The sequence below is a fragment of the Capra hircus genome, chromosome 4 (assembly GCF_001704415.2).
Source record: "Capra hircus breed San Clemente chromosome 4, ASM170441v1, whole genome shotgun sequence".
Lineage (NCBI taxonomy): Eukaryota > Metazoa > Chordata > Mammalia > Artiodactyla > Bovidae > Capra > Capra hircus.
In genome coordinates, this window is record NC_030811.1 from 113,092,755 (window position 1) to 113,111,256 (window position 18,502).

Here is an 18,502-nt window from a genome sequence, read left to right on the forward strand (position 1 = left end):
TACCCTCTCCTAAATCATAAGTTGGTTTATTTTGTTTGTGGAGTATCCTTGCTGACCATGTGATACATATTTTATATACTTGAAATCATGACATCTTGCTAAGAGTGCAAGTTTTTGTGCTGTTTCTTCATTTGAAGCCATTTATGGAGCATTTGCTACGTGTCATGTATGTACTTGACTGTCGTACTTGGTGGTGAAAATAGGTGTTGCCCCCGCTTTCTGGAAGCTTGCAGACAAGGGTTAACCAGAACCATGGGAACCCCGAGAACTGCAGTCACCCTCCCCTGTAGGATTCCCCAGGGGTGAGAGTCAGAGGACCTCTTCTCACCCGGTTGGGAAGCTGGTGGAGGTGCACATGGGTCAACATTGTATACCAACCTCTTTCCTGAGGCCCGAGTGAGGATTTGAGGTCAAGCAAAATGACCATGGTCCTCCTCCCCTGCCTCCTGCTCCTTCATTTTCTCTCTGTCTGTAGTTACTCCCTTTTCAACACACTTCTCTGTGTTAAAAATTCACTTGGTGCACATGTAATTTCCTTATTTTCTTGTTCTGTTGTTATTTTTTCAAAGACCTGCACTTGGACTTTATCAATTCTCTTCTTTTGTCTTTTCTAACTTACTTGTTTCTGCTTTTATTTTTATTACTTCTTCACTTTTATGTATGGCCAATTGTTATGCTGTTTCTTTGGTACTTTTTTAAAAGATATTATTTAATTTCTTTATTTGGCTGCATTGGGTAGTTGCGGCATGCGAGGGATTCTCTCTAGTTGTGGCGCGTGGGCTTAGTTGCCCCTCAGCACATGGAATCTTCCCAAATCAGATATTGAACCTGCATCTCCAACACTGCCAAGCAGATTCTTAACCACTGGACCACAGGAGAGTCCCTGTGTCTTTGATAATTGAGACTAGTGTTTGATTCATTATTTTTTAATGTTTTTTTCTTCTCTTTAATTTATGTAGTTGCCTAAGGTGATGACTTTTCTTTCAATCTTTATTTTAACCACCTTCCATAGATCTGATATATGACTTAAAGTTCATTGTTTTGTAGATACTTGCAGTATGGGTTTCTATTTTCTTGACCCAAGAGCTGTTTAAGTAAAATTTCTTTCAATTTCCAGATGGAAATTCTCAGGAATTTTAAGCATATGAAATTACTCAGCTTACTCCTAATAAGAAAAATTTAAATTAAAACTAGTCTGAGATAGCATTTAAAAAATCAGATTGACAAAAATCCAAAAATTGCATCATACCCTAAATATTGCTGATAAATCCTAATTATTGCATTTGCCGCCAGAAGAAACTGTCTTAATCATTTTCACTTTTTGAATTTATGACATTTTCCTCTATCAACTAATATATAATCTGATGAATGATTTATGGGCACTTGAAAAGAATTTTTAATTTCCTGTGTTTGTAGTGGAAAATTTACCTACATTAATTTTGTTATTTAGGAGGTCTCTGTCCTTTTTGTGTCCACTTCATCTGTCCTGAGCTAAGATAGAAATCACAGTCCCTGCTTCTGGAATGTGCCCTTGATGTTTCTTGTGATTTGGCTTTCTAGTCTTGAGGTTGAGTTGCTCTGCGCAAAGCTGTGAATAACTGTGTTCTGGGTCTTTCTTATGTAGTACATCTTTAGTATGTCCTTAGTAGTATGTCATTTCTACTTTGTATCTGATTAAATGAATGGTTTCTGCTTTTCCTCCCTCCAATACTCTTGGAGGCTGCAGTCCATGGGGTTGCTAAGAGTCAGACATGACTGAGCGACTTCACTTTCACACATTGGAGAAGGAAATGGCAACCCACTCCAGGGTTCTTGCCTGGAGAATCCCAGGACTGGGAGAGCCTGGTGGGCTGCCGTCTGTGGGGTGGCACAGAGTCGGACATGACTGAAGCGACTTAGCAGCAGCAGCAGCAGCAGCAGCAGCAGCAGCAGCAGCAGCAGCAGCAGCAGCAGCAGCTTTTCCTCCTTTCTTCTCTCTCTCTGGATTCTCATTTGCTGCCATGCCTTTTGCCCATCCTTTCATCTTAAACTTTTCTGAAGTGTTTTCTTTCAGGTGTGTCTGTTGTGAGCAGCGCACAGCTTCTTACGCAGGTGAGGTTAGCTGTTTAACAGTGTGACACGGAATTTCATGTGTGTATGGCCTTAGTTGTGCCTTATATTTTTCTTATTTATATTTAGTCACGTTTTGCTGTTCTAGTGGTTGCCTTATAGTTGTAACTTTTTTTTTTAAATTTTTATTTATTTTTTTATCTTTTAAATTTTAAAATCTTTAATTCTTACATGCATTCCCAAACTTTGTATAAATATTATCAACCCATTTTTTTTTACCTTGACCAATAAAAAACATGATTTTTCTTCTTCTACTAATGTCTTCCTTTGTACCATTAGAAGATGACTGAACTTGTAGTCTACAGTCATCAGTGTTAAAAAAATAGCCTTAAAAAAGTACTGATTTCTTTTTACGTGTTGACTGGTGGGTCTTTGTTGCTGCGTGCAGGCTTTCTCGAGTTGCTTCGGGCAGTGGCTTCTCTCCGTTTGTGGTGTGCCTGCTCCTCACCGTGGTGGCTCCCGTTGCGGAGCACGGGCTTTAGATGGATGGGTCTCAGTAGCTGCAGCTCACGGGCTCTGGAGCACTGGCTGGGTAATTGTGGCATGTGGGCTTAGTTGCTCTGCAGCATGTGGGATCTTCCCAGACGGGGGATGGAACCCATGTCCCCCTGCATTGCAAAGCAGATTCTTAACCCCTGGACTGCCAGGGAAGCCCAAAACAAATAGCCTAATAATAGCCTTTTATTTTGGATTTCATCAACTTTGTTCTTCCTCTCTGGCTCATTTCCCCAATCTTGCAATTTTTTTTTTTGGTCTCATTTTTACATTTCCAGGAACAAACCATTTCCAGTCTGTTTTGTCACCTTATTTTTAATGTTTGTTTCAGTCTTATTTTTACTGGAAATACAGTCACTTCTTGCTTTATCCTTGCTTTATCTTTATCCAAAAGAATGCACAAAAGTCATTCTTTTGTGGGCTGGTTTGTCTTCTGGTAACTTCCTGAAGAAGATCTCTTGAGATGATTTAACCTGAGTTCTTACATACACTTTTTTGTGTAACGGTCATGTGGACTTGATTGTGTTTAGCAGCTTTTTCAAATAGTTGGCCATCTCTTCCAAATATGTATCAGAATTGCAGTGTCAGTTTTTCCTTCTCTTGTTGGTTTGGACTCATTTCCAGGAGCAGATTGGAAAAGGGTTGAGTTATACGTCCATGTATTGTAATTTCTCTTCGGTTTTTTAATTCTCTTTAATTTGTGTGAAATGGCCTCACTCTGACAAGTCTGTGCAAAACATCTGGACTTCTCTGGAGCTTGGATAGTGACTCCAAGAACCCCAGAGTCTGGTCCCTCCAATTCCAGGCCTTGTGACTCTCTCTTTACATAGGTGATTCTCTGTGAGGTTTAGCACCTAGTATCCTTGAAAATCAGGGTACCCAGCAGTGCTTCTGCCCCTGTCGTAGGGTCAAATGAGGCTGTGTTCCTGGGTGAACCCCAGGGCTGTAAGGACTGCAGGATGAAGTATGGGAGCTGGAGTCCCTGAAAGCATCTTGGGGCAGCCTGGATGCTGACCGGCCTGTCCCCACAGGTTCTTGAACAATGTCGGCTTCTTCTTCCCCCTGATAATGATGCTCACTTGGATGGTGTCTGTGGCCAGCATGGTCCGAAAGCTGGTTTATGAGCGGGAGATCCAGCTGGAAGAGGTAAGCAGCCTGGGGGAGGGGACAGGACAGCCACTGGGGGGTGGCTGGATACCCTGTTTGTTTGGCTGGGTCCCACTGTCCCAGGAGACTCGTGCACTTGGAAGCCGCGTGTCTTGCCAGAGCTGTGTGGGTGCCACACCTGGTTCACCCACAGAGAGGAAGCGAGGCTGCAGATGGTCCCATGAGAGTCACTGACTCAGCAATGTTGGTGCTTATGTGACCTAGACGGACATACAGACAGCATTACCGTCTTCGTTTACAGTTGGAATTCTTTATGTGTAGCCTTGCTATTTTTGTTAAAACTTGAAACTATCAAAACTGCTTTTAAGAATGAAAGTTCATAAACACATCCAGAAAAGACCAAGCCTCCGGTTCAACTGGGCCGATGCCTGGGCACACGTTATCCACTTATTCATTAAAGAAAAGGAAAAGTGCAGAGAGTACAAAGTGCATTTCATTCAGTTTTGGCTGGAATTGCACTTTCGTTTTGTAGGTAGTTTACCTGTTTGGAATGCATGCATTCCTGGATTTCTGTGTTTCTTCCCTGTCCAGCTGTGCCCCAGTGTGGGGCCTGGGCCTCGGGGTTAGTGAGGCTGTGGGGGTGTGGCTGCATCTAAATTATTCTGATCTTCAAGTATTCAGCCCCACACCCAGAGATGTCACCCTGTATAGATGGGCAAGCAGTAGGTTAGTGGGTAGATACGTTTTAGTGTTATGCATTTAACTGAGTTATTTTGCAAAACTCGCTCTAGAACCTGAGCAATAACCCTCACAGAGAGCAGGTTAAGGCTCTGTGTTTCCTCCTTCATTTTTGTTTGTTTTTATTGAACAAACCCAAGACACACCAAATGACAAATAAAAGAACATAATGGACGGAAGCTCAATAAACAAGGGAAGGCAGCAAGAGTGTGGCTGGTCAAGCTGGGGTCTGGGGTCCCTCCTTTCCTCCTGCCTTTTTAAAGCCAGGAGGTTGTTCTAAGGTCACCTGGTCCCAGTTCTTACCTCCTCACAGCCAGCAACCTGCTCTGCTGGGGTGTCATTCACACTAAACGCTGACTCTGGGCAAAGTGTCTGGTGCGCTTCCTCTGGGGCCAGGTGTCCATGACAGCAGCCCCCGCCCCCCCCCGCCCCATGCAGCTGTGGTCTTCCTGGGAACCTGCCCTGCTCGCTTTCAGTCCCCGTGCTGACCTGCTCTCCTCCCTGTGTTGACAGTATATGAGGATGATGGGCGTGCACCCAGCCGTCCACTTCCTGGCCTGGCTTCTGGAGAATGTGGCCGTGCTGACTGTGAGCAGTGCCGCCCTGGCCCTCGTCCTTAAGGTCAGCGGTGTTTTCACCTATAGCAGTGCATGGATCATCTTCCTCTTCCTCCTGGACTTCGGCGTGTCAGTGGCCACGCTGAGCTACCTCCTGAGCGCACTGTTCAGCCGCGCGAGCATGGCCGCCCTGTGCAGCAGCCTGCTCTACACAGCCAGCTTTCTGCCCTACATCGTGCTGCTGGTGCTGCACGACCAGATGGGCGTCATCCTGCAGACAGTCCTGGTAAGTGTGTGATCATTCAGTCCCCCATTCGTGTCTGACTGTTTGAGACCCCATGGACTGCAGCACAGCAGGCCTCCCTGTCCTTCACCATCTCCCAGAGTTTGCCCAAGTTCATGTCCATTGAGTCGGTGATGCCATCCAACCATCTCATCCTCTGTTGTCCCCTTCTCTGGTCTTCAGTCTTTCCCAGCATCAGGTCTCTTCCAGTGAGTTGGTTCTTTGCATCACGTGGCCAAAGTATTGGAGCTTCAGCTTCAGCATCAGTCTTTCCAATGAGTATTCAGGGTTGATTTCCTTTAGTATTGACTGGTTGGATCTCCTTGCTGTCCAAGGGACTCTCAAGAGTCTTCTCCAACAACACAGTTTGAAGGCATCAGTTCTTTGGCGCTTGGCCTTCTTCAGGGTCCAGCTCTCACATCCGTACATGACTATTGGAAAAACCATAGCTTTGACTAGACGGACATTTATCGGCAAAGTGATGTCTTTGCTTTTTTAAAATGCTGTCTAGGTTTATCCTAGCTTTCCTTTCAAGAAGCAGTCGTCGTCTAATTCTGTGGCTGTAGTCCCCATCTACAGTGATTTTAGAGCCCATGAAGAGGAAATCTCCTGGTAAGTGTGCTGTGCTATGAAACTGCAAAACAAGAGTGCGTGTCCCCAGCAGCACACAGCCCGTACTCTCAACGTGTCAGCGCACCGTTTCAGCTCTGTGGGGCTTCCCACCTCCCGTGGTCTGTCCTCCCTGCTCAGAGGCAGCCTTGCCGTGGGTGGGGTCACTGAGACCACAGAGGACAGCCTGTGAGAGACTATCACTTGTGACATGACAGGGACTGTCCTCTGAAGACTGTTTCACTCAGGAGCGTCTTAAAGGAAGCACTTGACTCTGTGTCTCTTTATGTTACCCGTGGAATGAAACAGATTTCCAAAGCTATTTTAGAAGTAAGAAATACGCATTTTTCCTTGAAGTATCATGAATTACTTTAAGTGGAAAGACCTCTCCTTTGGCAGCATCAGAGTGACTCATTTGGAATGAACCTCTCAAAGCATTAGAATGCTTGCTGGTCTGTGATATAAACACTCAGAAGACAGACACGCATCCATTTTTTGATGACGCCTGGCAAGCACGGTGCTGACACACAGCAGAGACACAGGGCAGGAGCCCACCACTGGAAGGGAGGAGGAGCTGAGGTTAAAGGCGTTGTTGTCATGTAAACATCCCACGTGTGTGCTCAAGGGCAGGGCAAGTCCTCCCTGCAGGCCAGGGAGTGTGATTGGAGTCCCCCAGTTGGAGGGAGGATCTGAGGAGGGACCAGGGGGAGAGTCAGGCACAGACAGAAACCTCCAGGTGCTGTATGTTTTCTCTTAAATGTGAAATCTAAAATATACAACAAATGACCGTATAACAAGGCAGATGATGACTCATGGATACAGAGAGCAAACTAGTTGTTACCGGAGGGGGTGGTGGTAAGGGAGTGGGGGGAGGTGTAAGAGAGGCTAGACAATGAAAAGGCGCAAACTGCTAGGGAGGAAATGAAACTTCCGAGGATGTGACATACAACACGGGCTAGAGCCACTATTTTATGGTATCTCTATGTGGAATATAATCTGTAAAAATATTGAATCACCAAGTTGTACACTTGAAACCAACAGAATACTGTTAAGTCAACTGTACTTAAGTTATTAAGAAAAAGACTCCCAGTGCTGCCCGGGCATCCCTTATATGAAGGCTTTATATGACCAAGGCCTTCAGAGGTCTCCTGGCCCCCTCACTGGGGCAAGGGCGGGGGTCGAGGTCTCCGCTCATTTCATGCCTCAGAGTAAAATATCAATGCTTCCAAGAGAACAGAATTATTTTTCTCTAACATCAGTACGCCCTTCAATCCGACCTGGTTTCTACAAGTCATAAGCGTAGCTTGGCATGGTGCTCATCAGTATTTTACCCACTGATATGTGCTTCTCAGTTTGGATGAGTTTGTGTCCTACCTGTAGTCATTCATAACCAGTCATCTTGTGTGTTAATTAGGTGTTTGCCGAATGATGGAAACACCTGGGACCCGCTGGTGCCCCCATCACATACTCCTTACATAGGGAAAACGAGCCATCGACCATCCGGCCTGAGTTTCAAGTGATGTGTTTTGTTTTTTATTTCAGTCCTCAGATTTAAGATTTTATGTACGTGAAGGCTGATTTCCTTTTTATATGCTGAAATTGCTTCTAGCAAATAAAAAGTCTGACTCCAGTACATTATTTTTTTAAATGTGAGATACTTTTCCAGTAAGGTTTTTTTCCTTAAACACAAGACCTCTCCACTGAAGATGAAATAACATTTTCCTCCAATGCACCCTCTTCTCATGTAGAATCGTGCAGGTTCGGCATCCAGTCTGCCTGCAGTGTGCTCCAGGGCATTCACTTAATAATAAAACACAGTAAATTGCTCTATTCCATTTTCCACTGTTTGGAGTTATGTTTCTGTGTACAGTGCATTGGATTTATGACACTTCAAACACTGCACTAAAGAGAAATAATTCCCTTTAACATTAAAAACTGGCTTGTTATCACACTTTTCAGAACGGAATGATGCGTGGCCCAGTCTTAGGTTCAGATGTTGGAACCACCACCTGGAGCGGTGGTTTACATCATTAGCGCCTGAACGTGCAGTGGTTTCTTTCTTCGAATTTAGTGCTGTGGATTTTCTCTGGTCCCCAGTTGAGCACTAACTTTGTGTTTTTCTCTTCTCTCCCTCAATCTGTGGGCAGTGCCTCCTCTCCACAACCGCCTTTGGACAAGGAGTGTTTTTTATTACATTCCTAGAAGGGCAAGAGGCAGGTAAGAGGATGCAGTTTTTTAAGTAGTGACTCTAAGTGACTCAGGTTTTCGGAAATGTATAGTTATCATGTTTCAGGTGATAGAGTAGAGAGTGTCAGTTACTAAGCAGAAGGTTTGGGAGGAGATCCTGGTGTTGGTTTAGCTGGTGTAAATGCCTTCCTCCAACCAGCTACCCTGATTTTAAGGCACAGCAAGTCATCTTGGCCTCGTGCTACAGGTTGGCCATTCAGGTAGTGCCCAGGGGTTCCCTGTGACTCATTCAACTTAGTGACCCTTAGAATTCTCCCCAGAAGCGGGTATTCAGGGTCCCATGTAGACAACTGTAGTTGTCTTCCTGGATTCCTGTCTACCTTTCTGGTTTCTCTTTCTAACTGCCTCGCTCACGTGATGGCTCTTTATATATTGTTAGCTCTCATCTGCACCTGCAGAGTTTCTGGATCCTTCCTGAAGCTACAATCCAGAAGAAATCTAACCAGCATAGAATACAGACCAAGTATCTTCCCTCTATTCTCTGTATTTCACTCCTGTTAATCACCCTGTGTGCGTGTGTGTGCATGCTAACTCACTACAGCCGTGTCTAACTCTTTGAGTCCCTACAGACTGTAGCCCACCAGGCTTCTCTGTCCATGGGAGTCTCCAAGAATACTGGAGTGGCTTGCCACGCCCTCCTCCAGGGGATCTCCCTGACCTAGGGATTGAGCCTGCATCTCTATGTCTCTTGCATTGGCAGATGGGTTCTTTACCACCAGCACCACCTGGGAAGCCCATTGATCACCCTACAAATATTTTAAAAACCATTGGCAGTAATCTCCACTTATATTAGGATTTTGGCAACTGAAATTCTAGACCAGAGGAGATGTGTATTTCTTAGATGTTTATATGATTTTTATGGTGCATTGAAGATGCAGGGAAAATGTATGCCATATATGAAACCGAACTCCAGATCTCATTACATTAACTCATGAATTTGTGCCCATCTTGAAATTCTCAGACTTTTTGGTAAAACATGTTGAACTGTCCTGAACTATACAACACTAAAACTGTATTAAAAATATGAGTCATTCTGAAATGCCCTATCCTGAGTTCTTTGAACTGATTTTTAAACTAAACGGGATCATGAGAATATGGAAGAAATATGGTTACTGTTAGAGTGTTGGAATATTTTGATCCAGATTCCAGCAAGTCCACAATGTTACATTTATTTGCTTATTTATCAGCTGTGTTGGGTTGTTGTGCGTGGAGTTTGCGCTAGCTGTGGAGAGCAGGGGCTACTTTCCAGTGGCCGTGTGTGGGCTTCCGGTTGCAGTGGCTTCTCTTGTTGTGGAACACGGGCTTCCGGCACACAGGCTTCGGTAGCCATGGCCTGGCAGGCTCTGTGGTTGCGGCTCTCCAGCCCTGGAACTCGGGCTCTGTAGTTGTGGCACGTGGGCTTAGGTGATCCATGACAGGTGGGATCTTCCTGGACCAGGAATCCAACCAGTGCCCTTTGTACTGCAGGGCAGATTCTTAACCACTGGAGCACCAGGCGCCCTGAAACATTTATTTTATTGAGTTCTAGGTTAGTACCATAGGAAAACTGAGAAAGATGAATATTTCTCGTAAAATAAATTAAAGAATCTGCCTGCAATGTGGGAGACCTGGGTTTAGTCCCTGGGTTGGGAGGATACCCTGGAGTAGCAAATGGAAGCCTACTCCAGTATTCTTGCCTGGAAAATTCCACAGATGGAGGAGCCTGGTGGGCTGCAGTCTTGGGATTGCAAGAGTCAGACACGACTGAGTGAATGAACCACACAGAATTAATTTTATTCCAGAAATACCTTGCAAACATACTGTTAGAAGAGAATGATTCTTTCCTACTGCAGATCCTGTATCCTGTTTATATATATTCCAAGAACAAGAAGAATAGTATAATTTTGAGTGGGTGCTCAAGGACTTTTCATCTTGTTTTTAAACAGGTTTATTTCCCCTAAATATAGAGTTTTTTAGTTAAGCAAGTACAACTAGGTATAAGCAAAGCTTAGATATTTAAGTGTTGTTAATGGTCACCCACCTGCTGTCCTTGTTGGTGTGAGATGAAGCCAACATTTCACTGGAAGGCCAGGATCCATGGCCTTGACCTTCCTTTTGTTTTAGCTGTGCTTAGCTTTGCCCCCGGTCCAGTGGACTCAGGTCATCAAAGTCTGCCCTGAAAGAGGATGAGCAGTGCTGATGCTGACCTTTCTCTTCCTTCCAGGGATTCAGTGGGATAACATGTACCAGTCTCCAGAACTAGCAGGCATGACATTTGGCTGGGTTTGCTGGATGATTCTGTTTGATTCAGGACTTTATTTTGTATGTGGATGGTACTTGAACAACTTGATTCCTGGTAAGAATTATGCACTTTATGACAAAATCAACTTAGAAAACAGTTTGAGCAATGTATGTGAATATTGGATAATTATTTGTTCTCTAAATAAGACACGAGAAAGGGAGTTGATAGGATGTGTTTTAAAGGGAGCTGAGCATGTTTGAGGAAAAGATGGTGCTTCTGAATCCTGAGGCAACTGAGACACTGTGAGGACAGGTGTTGGAGGGGTCCCCTGGGCCCACCACGCAGCTCCCTGGCCTGGGGGCTCCAGAAGACGCAACGGCAGAGAACCTGGTTCTCAAGATCATGTGGGTGAGGAGGATAGAGGTGAGGGAGTGACAGCAGGAGAGCCCGGCACTCATGTGTCTCGGGCCCCTGGAGACCAAGGTCAGGGGTTCAGAGAGCAGGGTGGGAATCAAAGGGCCTGGTTCTCAGCCAGGTCAGTGGGTGGCAGGACCTGGAGGTAAGCTGGGCTGCCAACAGGGGGCTGAGCGGGGGTCTGGCAGTCGGGAGTCCCTCCAAACCAGAGTCAGTAGTGTTGTGTGTGGAGGTGATGCAGGGCCGGCTGCCCAAGGCGATGGGCCTCCCCTTCGGTCAGTGGGGGAGGAGGCACTCATGCCACATGCCTGGCTCAGCCCCAAGCAGCAGAGATAGCACATCAACCATTTTTAGTTTATGTATTTTAGAAACAGCTTTTAAATTGTGTGATACTTTCTTGCTGAAATTGCTTGTGGTTCTGGCTATTTACTTTCCAAACAACTGGGCATTTCAAGCAGCATCTAACCTTTAAAGTTAAGAACTAAAAGAGATTCTAATCATATAGAAGTTGAAAATGAAGGGATAGGAGAAAAAAAAAAAAACAAACAACCTTCATTCTGTTTACAAAAATATATTCTATGCTTGGAGAGTTTGTGCACCATTTAAGGATGAGTACAAATCAAAATAAAATGGGTCATTGAAAAGATTATTTTACATATGAGCAGGAAAAGTGATGCCCAAGAGGTAGAGAGAGCATAATTTAGAAATGTGATTTATTCTGGAAAAATTTAGATTGCACTGTCATGATATTTGAATAAAATTTAAGAAAAGGTGGATCTAGGAAATGAGAGAAAAATTTAACTGGGGAGGCCAAGGTGAAGGGAAGTTGGAAAAGGCTGGATGTTACCAAGAAGCTGGTTAACCACGAAGGGTGTTGTAGAAGATGGTGGATGTTGGTTTGAAATGCACAAGAAGTGGTGCAGAGGAGCGGCCATGCAGTCAGGACAGTGGCGTGCCCAGATGGTGCTGGGAAAGGGATGGATCAGGCAGCCTGTGAACCCCAGACTCCCACCCCCACACAGATCCAGGGGAAGAAGAGGAACCATCACGTTTCAATGAGAAAAACCTGGATCTGCAAAGTAAAAGCTCAGCACATCGCACACAAAATAATAATTTTGAAAAGCTGTATTTAGATGCAAAATGGCAGATGTCTTGGAGTCCACAGGAAAAGAAAAGAATTCGAGGAGTGTAAAGACCAGGGAATCGTGTTGCCCCTGTCCACGTGAAGATTATTAGCAGATTTGTCCCTGGATCCAGAAGAAGCTGAGTTTTTCCTTAGCCCTAGGGCCCTGAGGCAAGAGGGTCCCAGGTTCTAATTTTCATATATTCCAGTGAGGCAAAGGGGCTTGCAATGTTCAGCTAGGGCTTGGCCCCCAGTTCCTGCTGGGACACTCCAGTAGAGGCTGTCTCTGGCAGCACCTGTGAGTGAGCCTAGGGTGTTGCTGAGGAAGAGGGAGAGAGACAGAGGCACATTCAGAAGACAGAGTGACCAGAGGGAGGTGGCCTGGTCACGACCATCCTGCAAGTTTAGGGAGGCTTTGGGGAGGAACTGGGTAAAATCTGAAATCAGGGAGGCATTGGCTGTGGGAAACTGCAGAGGACAAGCTTTCGATCTGATGATGATTCTTGGTGGATGCTGGGACGTGAGAGGGGCATCTGGGGCTCAGAAAGCCCTGCTGTGCGGGAGGGGCAGGGCAGGGTTGGAGCAGGGTGCCAGAAGGGGCCAGCACATGTGGAGCAGTGTTCCTCTATCTGTCTGCCTGTCCTGGGTGCCGGGGACCTCTGCTGCAGGTGTGGGCTCGGGCGCGGGGCCTGGCGATGCTCTGGGGGCACTTGTCTCTTCCCGAGGAGGTGGGGGCACCTGAGACGCGGCAGAGCGGGAGCGGGAGGGGCGGGTACGTGTCTCTGCTCCGGCCCCCAGCTGTCTGCCTGCCCCTACTTGCTCGCTGTGACAGGGGTAACCTGGGAGACACAGGTTCCAGCTGTGGGAAATGGAGAATTAGAGACAACGGAAAAGATAGAGAAAACCAGGGTGTCCCCAGCTTAGTGGGAGAATCGGGTGAAAACAGGCCCACCAGATACTGATCACAAATACACATCTGTGAACATCAATGCCTGACTCTGTTGTCAGTAAATAGAGACTGTATTGGGGAAGGTAGCATTAAAATAAGTATCAGTGTGAATCCAATGGAGAAGAGAATGTTTATCAAATTAAATATTTAAAATAGGTTTGAATAAACAAAGAGATACCACATTCCTCAGTGTGGCTACTTGTCATGAATATGTTGATTTTTTTCCAAGTTGATGTATAAATTTATATAATTTTAAATTATATAACATTCACTATGAAACATGTCAATGTAAAATAATGAAATTTACATAATCATTTAAATTAAAAATAGTGTTACAAGGAATTTGTTTTTAATTGATGAAATGTTTCTAGAGATAGCTAAAATATGACTTGACAACAAGTATCAAAATTTACTGAAAATGATAAGAGGAACTGACATCTGATGATTATGTAAAACCTCCGTATTTGATAGGGATTAAAACAATGGAGTACTCATGCAATAATAAAGCAGTGGAATATATTGAAAAGTTCAGTAACCAACCCATTTATATATAGTAATTTACTCTGGGCCCTTAGATTATTTCTGTATCTCAGCCGTTGTAAACAGTGCTGTGGTGGAAATAACACGTGCTTCAGTTCAGTTCAGTTCAGTTCAGTCACTCAGTCGTGTCCGACTCTTTGCGACCCCATGAATTGCAGCACGCCAGGCGTCCCTGTCCATTACCAACTCCCAGAGTTCACACAGACTCATGTCCATCGAGTCAGTGATGCCATCTAGCCATCTCATCCTCTGTCGCCCCCTTCTCCTCCTGTCCCCAATCCGTCCCAGCATCAGAGTCTTTTCTTACACTGTTTCAAATTCATGTGTTCATATTCTTCAGACAAATATCCAGAAGTGGACTTGCTGGGTCGTATGGTAGATCTAGCCTTAATTTTTTGAGGAATTCCCATGCTGTTCTCCATAGTGGCTGCACCAATTTTCATTTGACTGACAGTGTAGAAAGTTCTTTTCTCCACCTCCTGGTTATTTCCTGTGTTTTTCATCACAGCCTTTCTAACTGGGCATGAGGTAATATTGTGCTTTTCATTTTTCTCTCCTAATAACTACTGATACTGAACATCTTTCATGTGCCTGTTGGCCTTCTCAATGTCTTTTTTTGAAAAATGTCTATTTAGAGCCTCTGCCTAGTTTTTTTTATCACAATATTTTCTTTGATGTTGAGTTGTATGTTAATAATATATTAGAGGTTAACCTCTTGTCAGATGTATGAGTGGGTTTCCTCATTCCTGCTCTTAAAGGGATACTTCCAGTTTTCCAGCAGTATAATGTTACCTGTGGGATTGTCATATATGACCTTTATTATGTTGAGGTATTACCGGGGTCCAGCCCCGGCTGGATCCAGGGTATCCTCAGACAGATGGCGTTGGCGTCTGGCATCTGGAAAGAGATTAATTAGAGATCTAGAGGGAGATAAGGAAGGAATGTTACAGTTAAGAAAATAGAGGAGGGAAAGAGGCCGATATTCCTTGGTTTACACAGAAGGCCAATAAAGCTCCAGACAAGGAACTTGCTCTGTTCACATAGGCCACAGGCGCCCTCTCGGTCTCCCGAAGGAGTGAAGATGCAAAGCACCTTCCCGGTCAGGTCTTAGAAGCCCAGGCAAAAAAGGGAATGCAGAGAGCCTTTCTGCTCCAAGGGATCAGCCTGAAAAAGAGAGGGAGAAAGAGAGAGAGAGAAGGAGAATTGACACGGGGAGACCAAGTGTCATTGAGCAAGGCCCAAACTTTATTTTCCAGGGGGGCTTATATACCTTGAGCTGTACATAGAAATAGAGAGGTCTCAGGTGATTCACATCATCTTCTGGCCAGCAGGCCTGCTAACATTTTTATGACCCTTTCTGATAATGATTAGTCAACCAGAACACTTATTTTCTCCAAAGGTGATTATTCTAAAGTCAGGCACCACTCTCAGAAAGCACTAGAAAAGGTTACATTCCCATAGGTTAAGGGTGAAGTGGGCTATAACGTGGAAAGAATTTCTGATGTGGTTAAATCAAAGGTTACAGCTTATTTTTCCACATACCAACTATACTAATTAGTGTATGTTCTCAAAAACATAATGGGTAAGGGATATGGAAACTTAGCAGCAAATATTGGCTCAACAATGAAACCCTCCACCAGTACTATTCTACTAATTTCTTAACTCCCCATAAGACTCTATATTTTTAGAATATTATAGGCTTCCAGTGCCTCTCACGGTTGGGAGGCCATAAATAATCACATGCGTAACTGTAGGAGCCTGAACAAACCTGTCAGGTTACTTAGAAAATCATCAGAGGAGTTCAGTTGGAACACTCTTATTATGCCCAGGAGAATTATTAACTAAAGCTCTAAGTTGTTTTCTTCAGAGAAAGGTGGTTGGGGATAGTCCCCGTTAATGTTAGGAGGCATAAAATAATAAAACAGACAGTTTCTGATTTCGGGGTAGATGTTCGGGCAGAGGACCCCTTGAGACCTGATCCGCCTTGCCCTGTCAGGCTCTTCCACATGACCTTGTCATGGGTGGGATCTCCTGTGCTGGCTCGCTGCAAGGTATCCTCCTTCTGTACCCATTTTTTGAGAGTTTTTTTTTTTTTTTAAATCATAAATGCATGTCATGTCCCGTCAGATGCTTTTTCTGCATCTGTTGAGGTTATCATATGATTTTTACCCTTCATTTTGTTGATATGGTATATCAGGTTTGGTATCAGGGTAATGTTGGCCTGGTAAATTTAATTTGGAAGCATTCCCTCCTTTTCAGTATTTTGAAAGAGTTTGAGAAGGGTAAGTATTGAGTCTTCTTTGAATGTTTGATAGAATTTACCTGTGAAGCTACTGGTCCTAGACTTTTGTTCAGGGGGACGTTTTTATTACTATTTCAGTCTCCTTCTAGTGATCAGTCTATTCAGATTTTTTCTTTAAAACTAAGTTTAATCAGTTAATTTATTTTTGGCTGCACCGGGTCTTCGTGCGGGCTTTCTCCGGTGCTGGTGAGGGGCGCTCCCCTCTAGTTGCCATGCTCAGGCTTCTCACTGTGGTGGGTAATCTTGTTGTGGAGCATGGGCTCCAGGTGCAGAGACTTCAGTTTTTGCAGCACGTGGGCTCAGGAGTTTTGGCACATGGGATTAGTTGCTCTTTGGGATTGCCAAGTGGATTCTTAACCACTGGGCTACCAGGGAAGTCCTGTTCAAATTTTCCGTTTCTTTGCATTTCAGTCTCTGAAAGCAGTATGATCCTGAGGACGTATCTCTTGCTTCTGGGTTGTCCAGTTTTTTGGTGTGTAGTTCTTCAAAGTATTCTCTTGTAATTCTTTGCATTTCTGTGGCATCCACCATGATTTTTTGTCTTTTATTTCTGACTTTGTTTATCTGAGCCCTCTTTTTTCTTAGTCTATCTGAAGGTATGTGAATTTGGTTTTTCTTTTCAGAGAACCAGCTCTTAGTTTCATCAATCTTTTCTGTAGTCTTTTTAGTCTCTATTTACTTCTGCTGATTTTTAATTATTTCTTCCTTTATACTGAGTTCCAGCTTTGCTTGGTCTTTTTCTGGTTCCTTTAGGTTTAAGATTAAAGGCTAGGGCTTCCCAAGTGGCTCAGACAGTAAAGAATCACCTGCAGTATAGGAGGCCCAGGTTGGTTGGGAAGATCCCCTGAAGAAGGGAATGGCAACCCACTCCAATAGTCTTGCCTGGGGAATTCCATGGACAGAAGAGCCTGGCGGGCTACAGTCCTTGGCATCACAAAGAATCATAGTGACTTAACACTTTCACTTTTTTCACTTAGGTTTAAGGTTAGATTGTTTGAGATTCTTCTTGTTTCTTGAAGTGTGCTTGTATTGCTGTAAACTTTCCTTTTAATACCACTTTTGCTGAACCCCATAGATTTTGGTTTGCATACTTTCATTTCTCTTCAGGTGTTTCTTGATTTCTCCTTTAATTTCTCTGTTGACTTGCTACTGAACTGAGCTTGATTGTGCTCAGTAAGGCCAAGCTACTGACCCTCAGTTGTAGTGAAGGAAAGTGCAGCCTTTATTGCAGGCACCAAGCAAGGAATCCAGGCAGCTAATGCCTCCAAGCCTTGAACTCCCCAAAGGCTTTCAGGGAAAGGTTTTTAAAGAAGAGTGAGGGAGAGGGTTGCTATGTGTGTGAACAACTCATGGACATGCTCCTGATTTGTTGATAGTGAGGTAATTAGGAGTCAACACTGTCAACCTTCGGGTTCCAACTCGTCTGGGGTCCATGTGCTTTGGGGCAGCATACAGTTAACTTCTCCCACCTGGTGGGAGTTTTAGTATCTGCAAAACAGCTCAAAGGACACGGCTCAGAATATTATCTATAGCCCTTGAGGAGGAACTAAATGCCCTTTGACTTTGTTTCATGGCTAAACAATTATTATTTTGTCTTGCTTGACCATTTCCCTTTGTTTCTGCATTTTTTTCACTTCTCTGATTAAATTTATTCTTTGGAATGCAGGGAACGTATAGGAGGTCAAAGTATTTCTACAACAAGAGCCAAGTGGAGAGCATGGTAGTGGTGGCAGAGGGCTTCTGTCCTGGGAAGACCCCCTAGGGTCCTGCGTGGTTACAGACCCAATAGCTGCCCACTAGCATCCTGTTTAGTCTTCATAAATGTGTGATTTTCCCAGCTTCCTTCTTGTAGTTAATCTCTAGTTTCGTATCATTGTGTTTGGAAAAGATGCTTGAAGATATGATTTCGGTCTTCTTAAATTTATGGTGATTTGTTCTGGGTCCCAACACATAATTTATTCTTGAGAAAGTTCCAAGAGCATCTGGGAAGAATGTGTATTCTGCTGCATTTGGATGGCATGTTCTGTGTGAATCTATTAAATCCATCTAATCTAATGTTTCATTTAAGCCTGGTGTTCTTTGTTGGTTTTCTGTCTGGTGAATCTGTTAATTCATGTAAGTTGAATGTTAAGTTCACTTAACACAGTAGTGTTGCTGTATTTAGGTCTGTTGATGGTTACTTTGTGTATTTTGATGCTCCTGTGTTAGGTGCGTATATGTTAATAAGTGTTATATCTTCTTTTTAAGGAATGAGTGTTATCACTTCTTGATGACTTGTCTCCTTTAATGTGACATAATATCCATCTTTGTCCTTTGTTATCTTGTTTGGCTTGAAGTCTGTTTTGTCTGTGTAAGCATAGCCACCCTACTTTCTTTTGGTTTCCATTTACTCAGAGGATCATCTTTCACCTGTTCACTTTGAGCCTGTTTTTGTTTATGGAGCTGAGCTGAGTCTCTTGGAGGCAGCATATGGTTGGGTCTCATTTTATATTCCATCCAGACACCCTGTGTCTTTTGATTTGTCAGTTCAGTCTGTTTACGTTTAGAGTGATTATTAACGCGTGAGGACATAGTGCTGGCGTTTTCTCTCCTGTGTTTGGGTTGCTCTGTATCTCCACTGTGTCTTTTCCCATGTGTTGCTGTCTGCCGTTTTAGCTAGGTGATTTCCTATGAGGTTTCCTCAGTTTCCTCCTTTTTGTGTTTTACGTACCTCTTCTAGATGTATGTTTCATGTTACTGTAAGTTTTGTGTAAAATATATCAGATAATATAGTCCTTTTACTGCTGATATTTGGCATCTTAACTTCAT

The 18,502-nt window shown here is 44.0% G+C and overlaps 1 protein-coding gene across 1 annotated transcript in view; it reads left to right on the forward strand.

Annotated features, from left to right (window-relative positions):
* The window catches only part of ABCA13 (ATP binding cassette subfamily A member 13), a 389,474-nt gene that overhangs the window by 130,588 nt on the left and 240,384 nt on the right, over positions 1-18,502 (forward strand). Inside the window, exons 32-35 of the mRNA XM_018047508.1 lie at positions 3,636-3,750; positions 4,963-5,292; positions 8,046-8,115; positions 10,349-10,480. Of these exons, the coding sequence (XP_017902997.1) occupies positions 3,636-3,750; positions 4,963-5,292; positions 8,046-8,115; positions 10,349-10,480 (647 nt within the window). The remainder of the gene's footprint in view (positions 1-3,635; positions 3,751-4,962; positions 5,293-8,045; positions 8,116-10,348; positions 10,481-18,502) is intronic.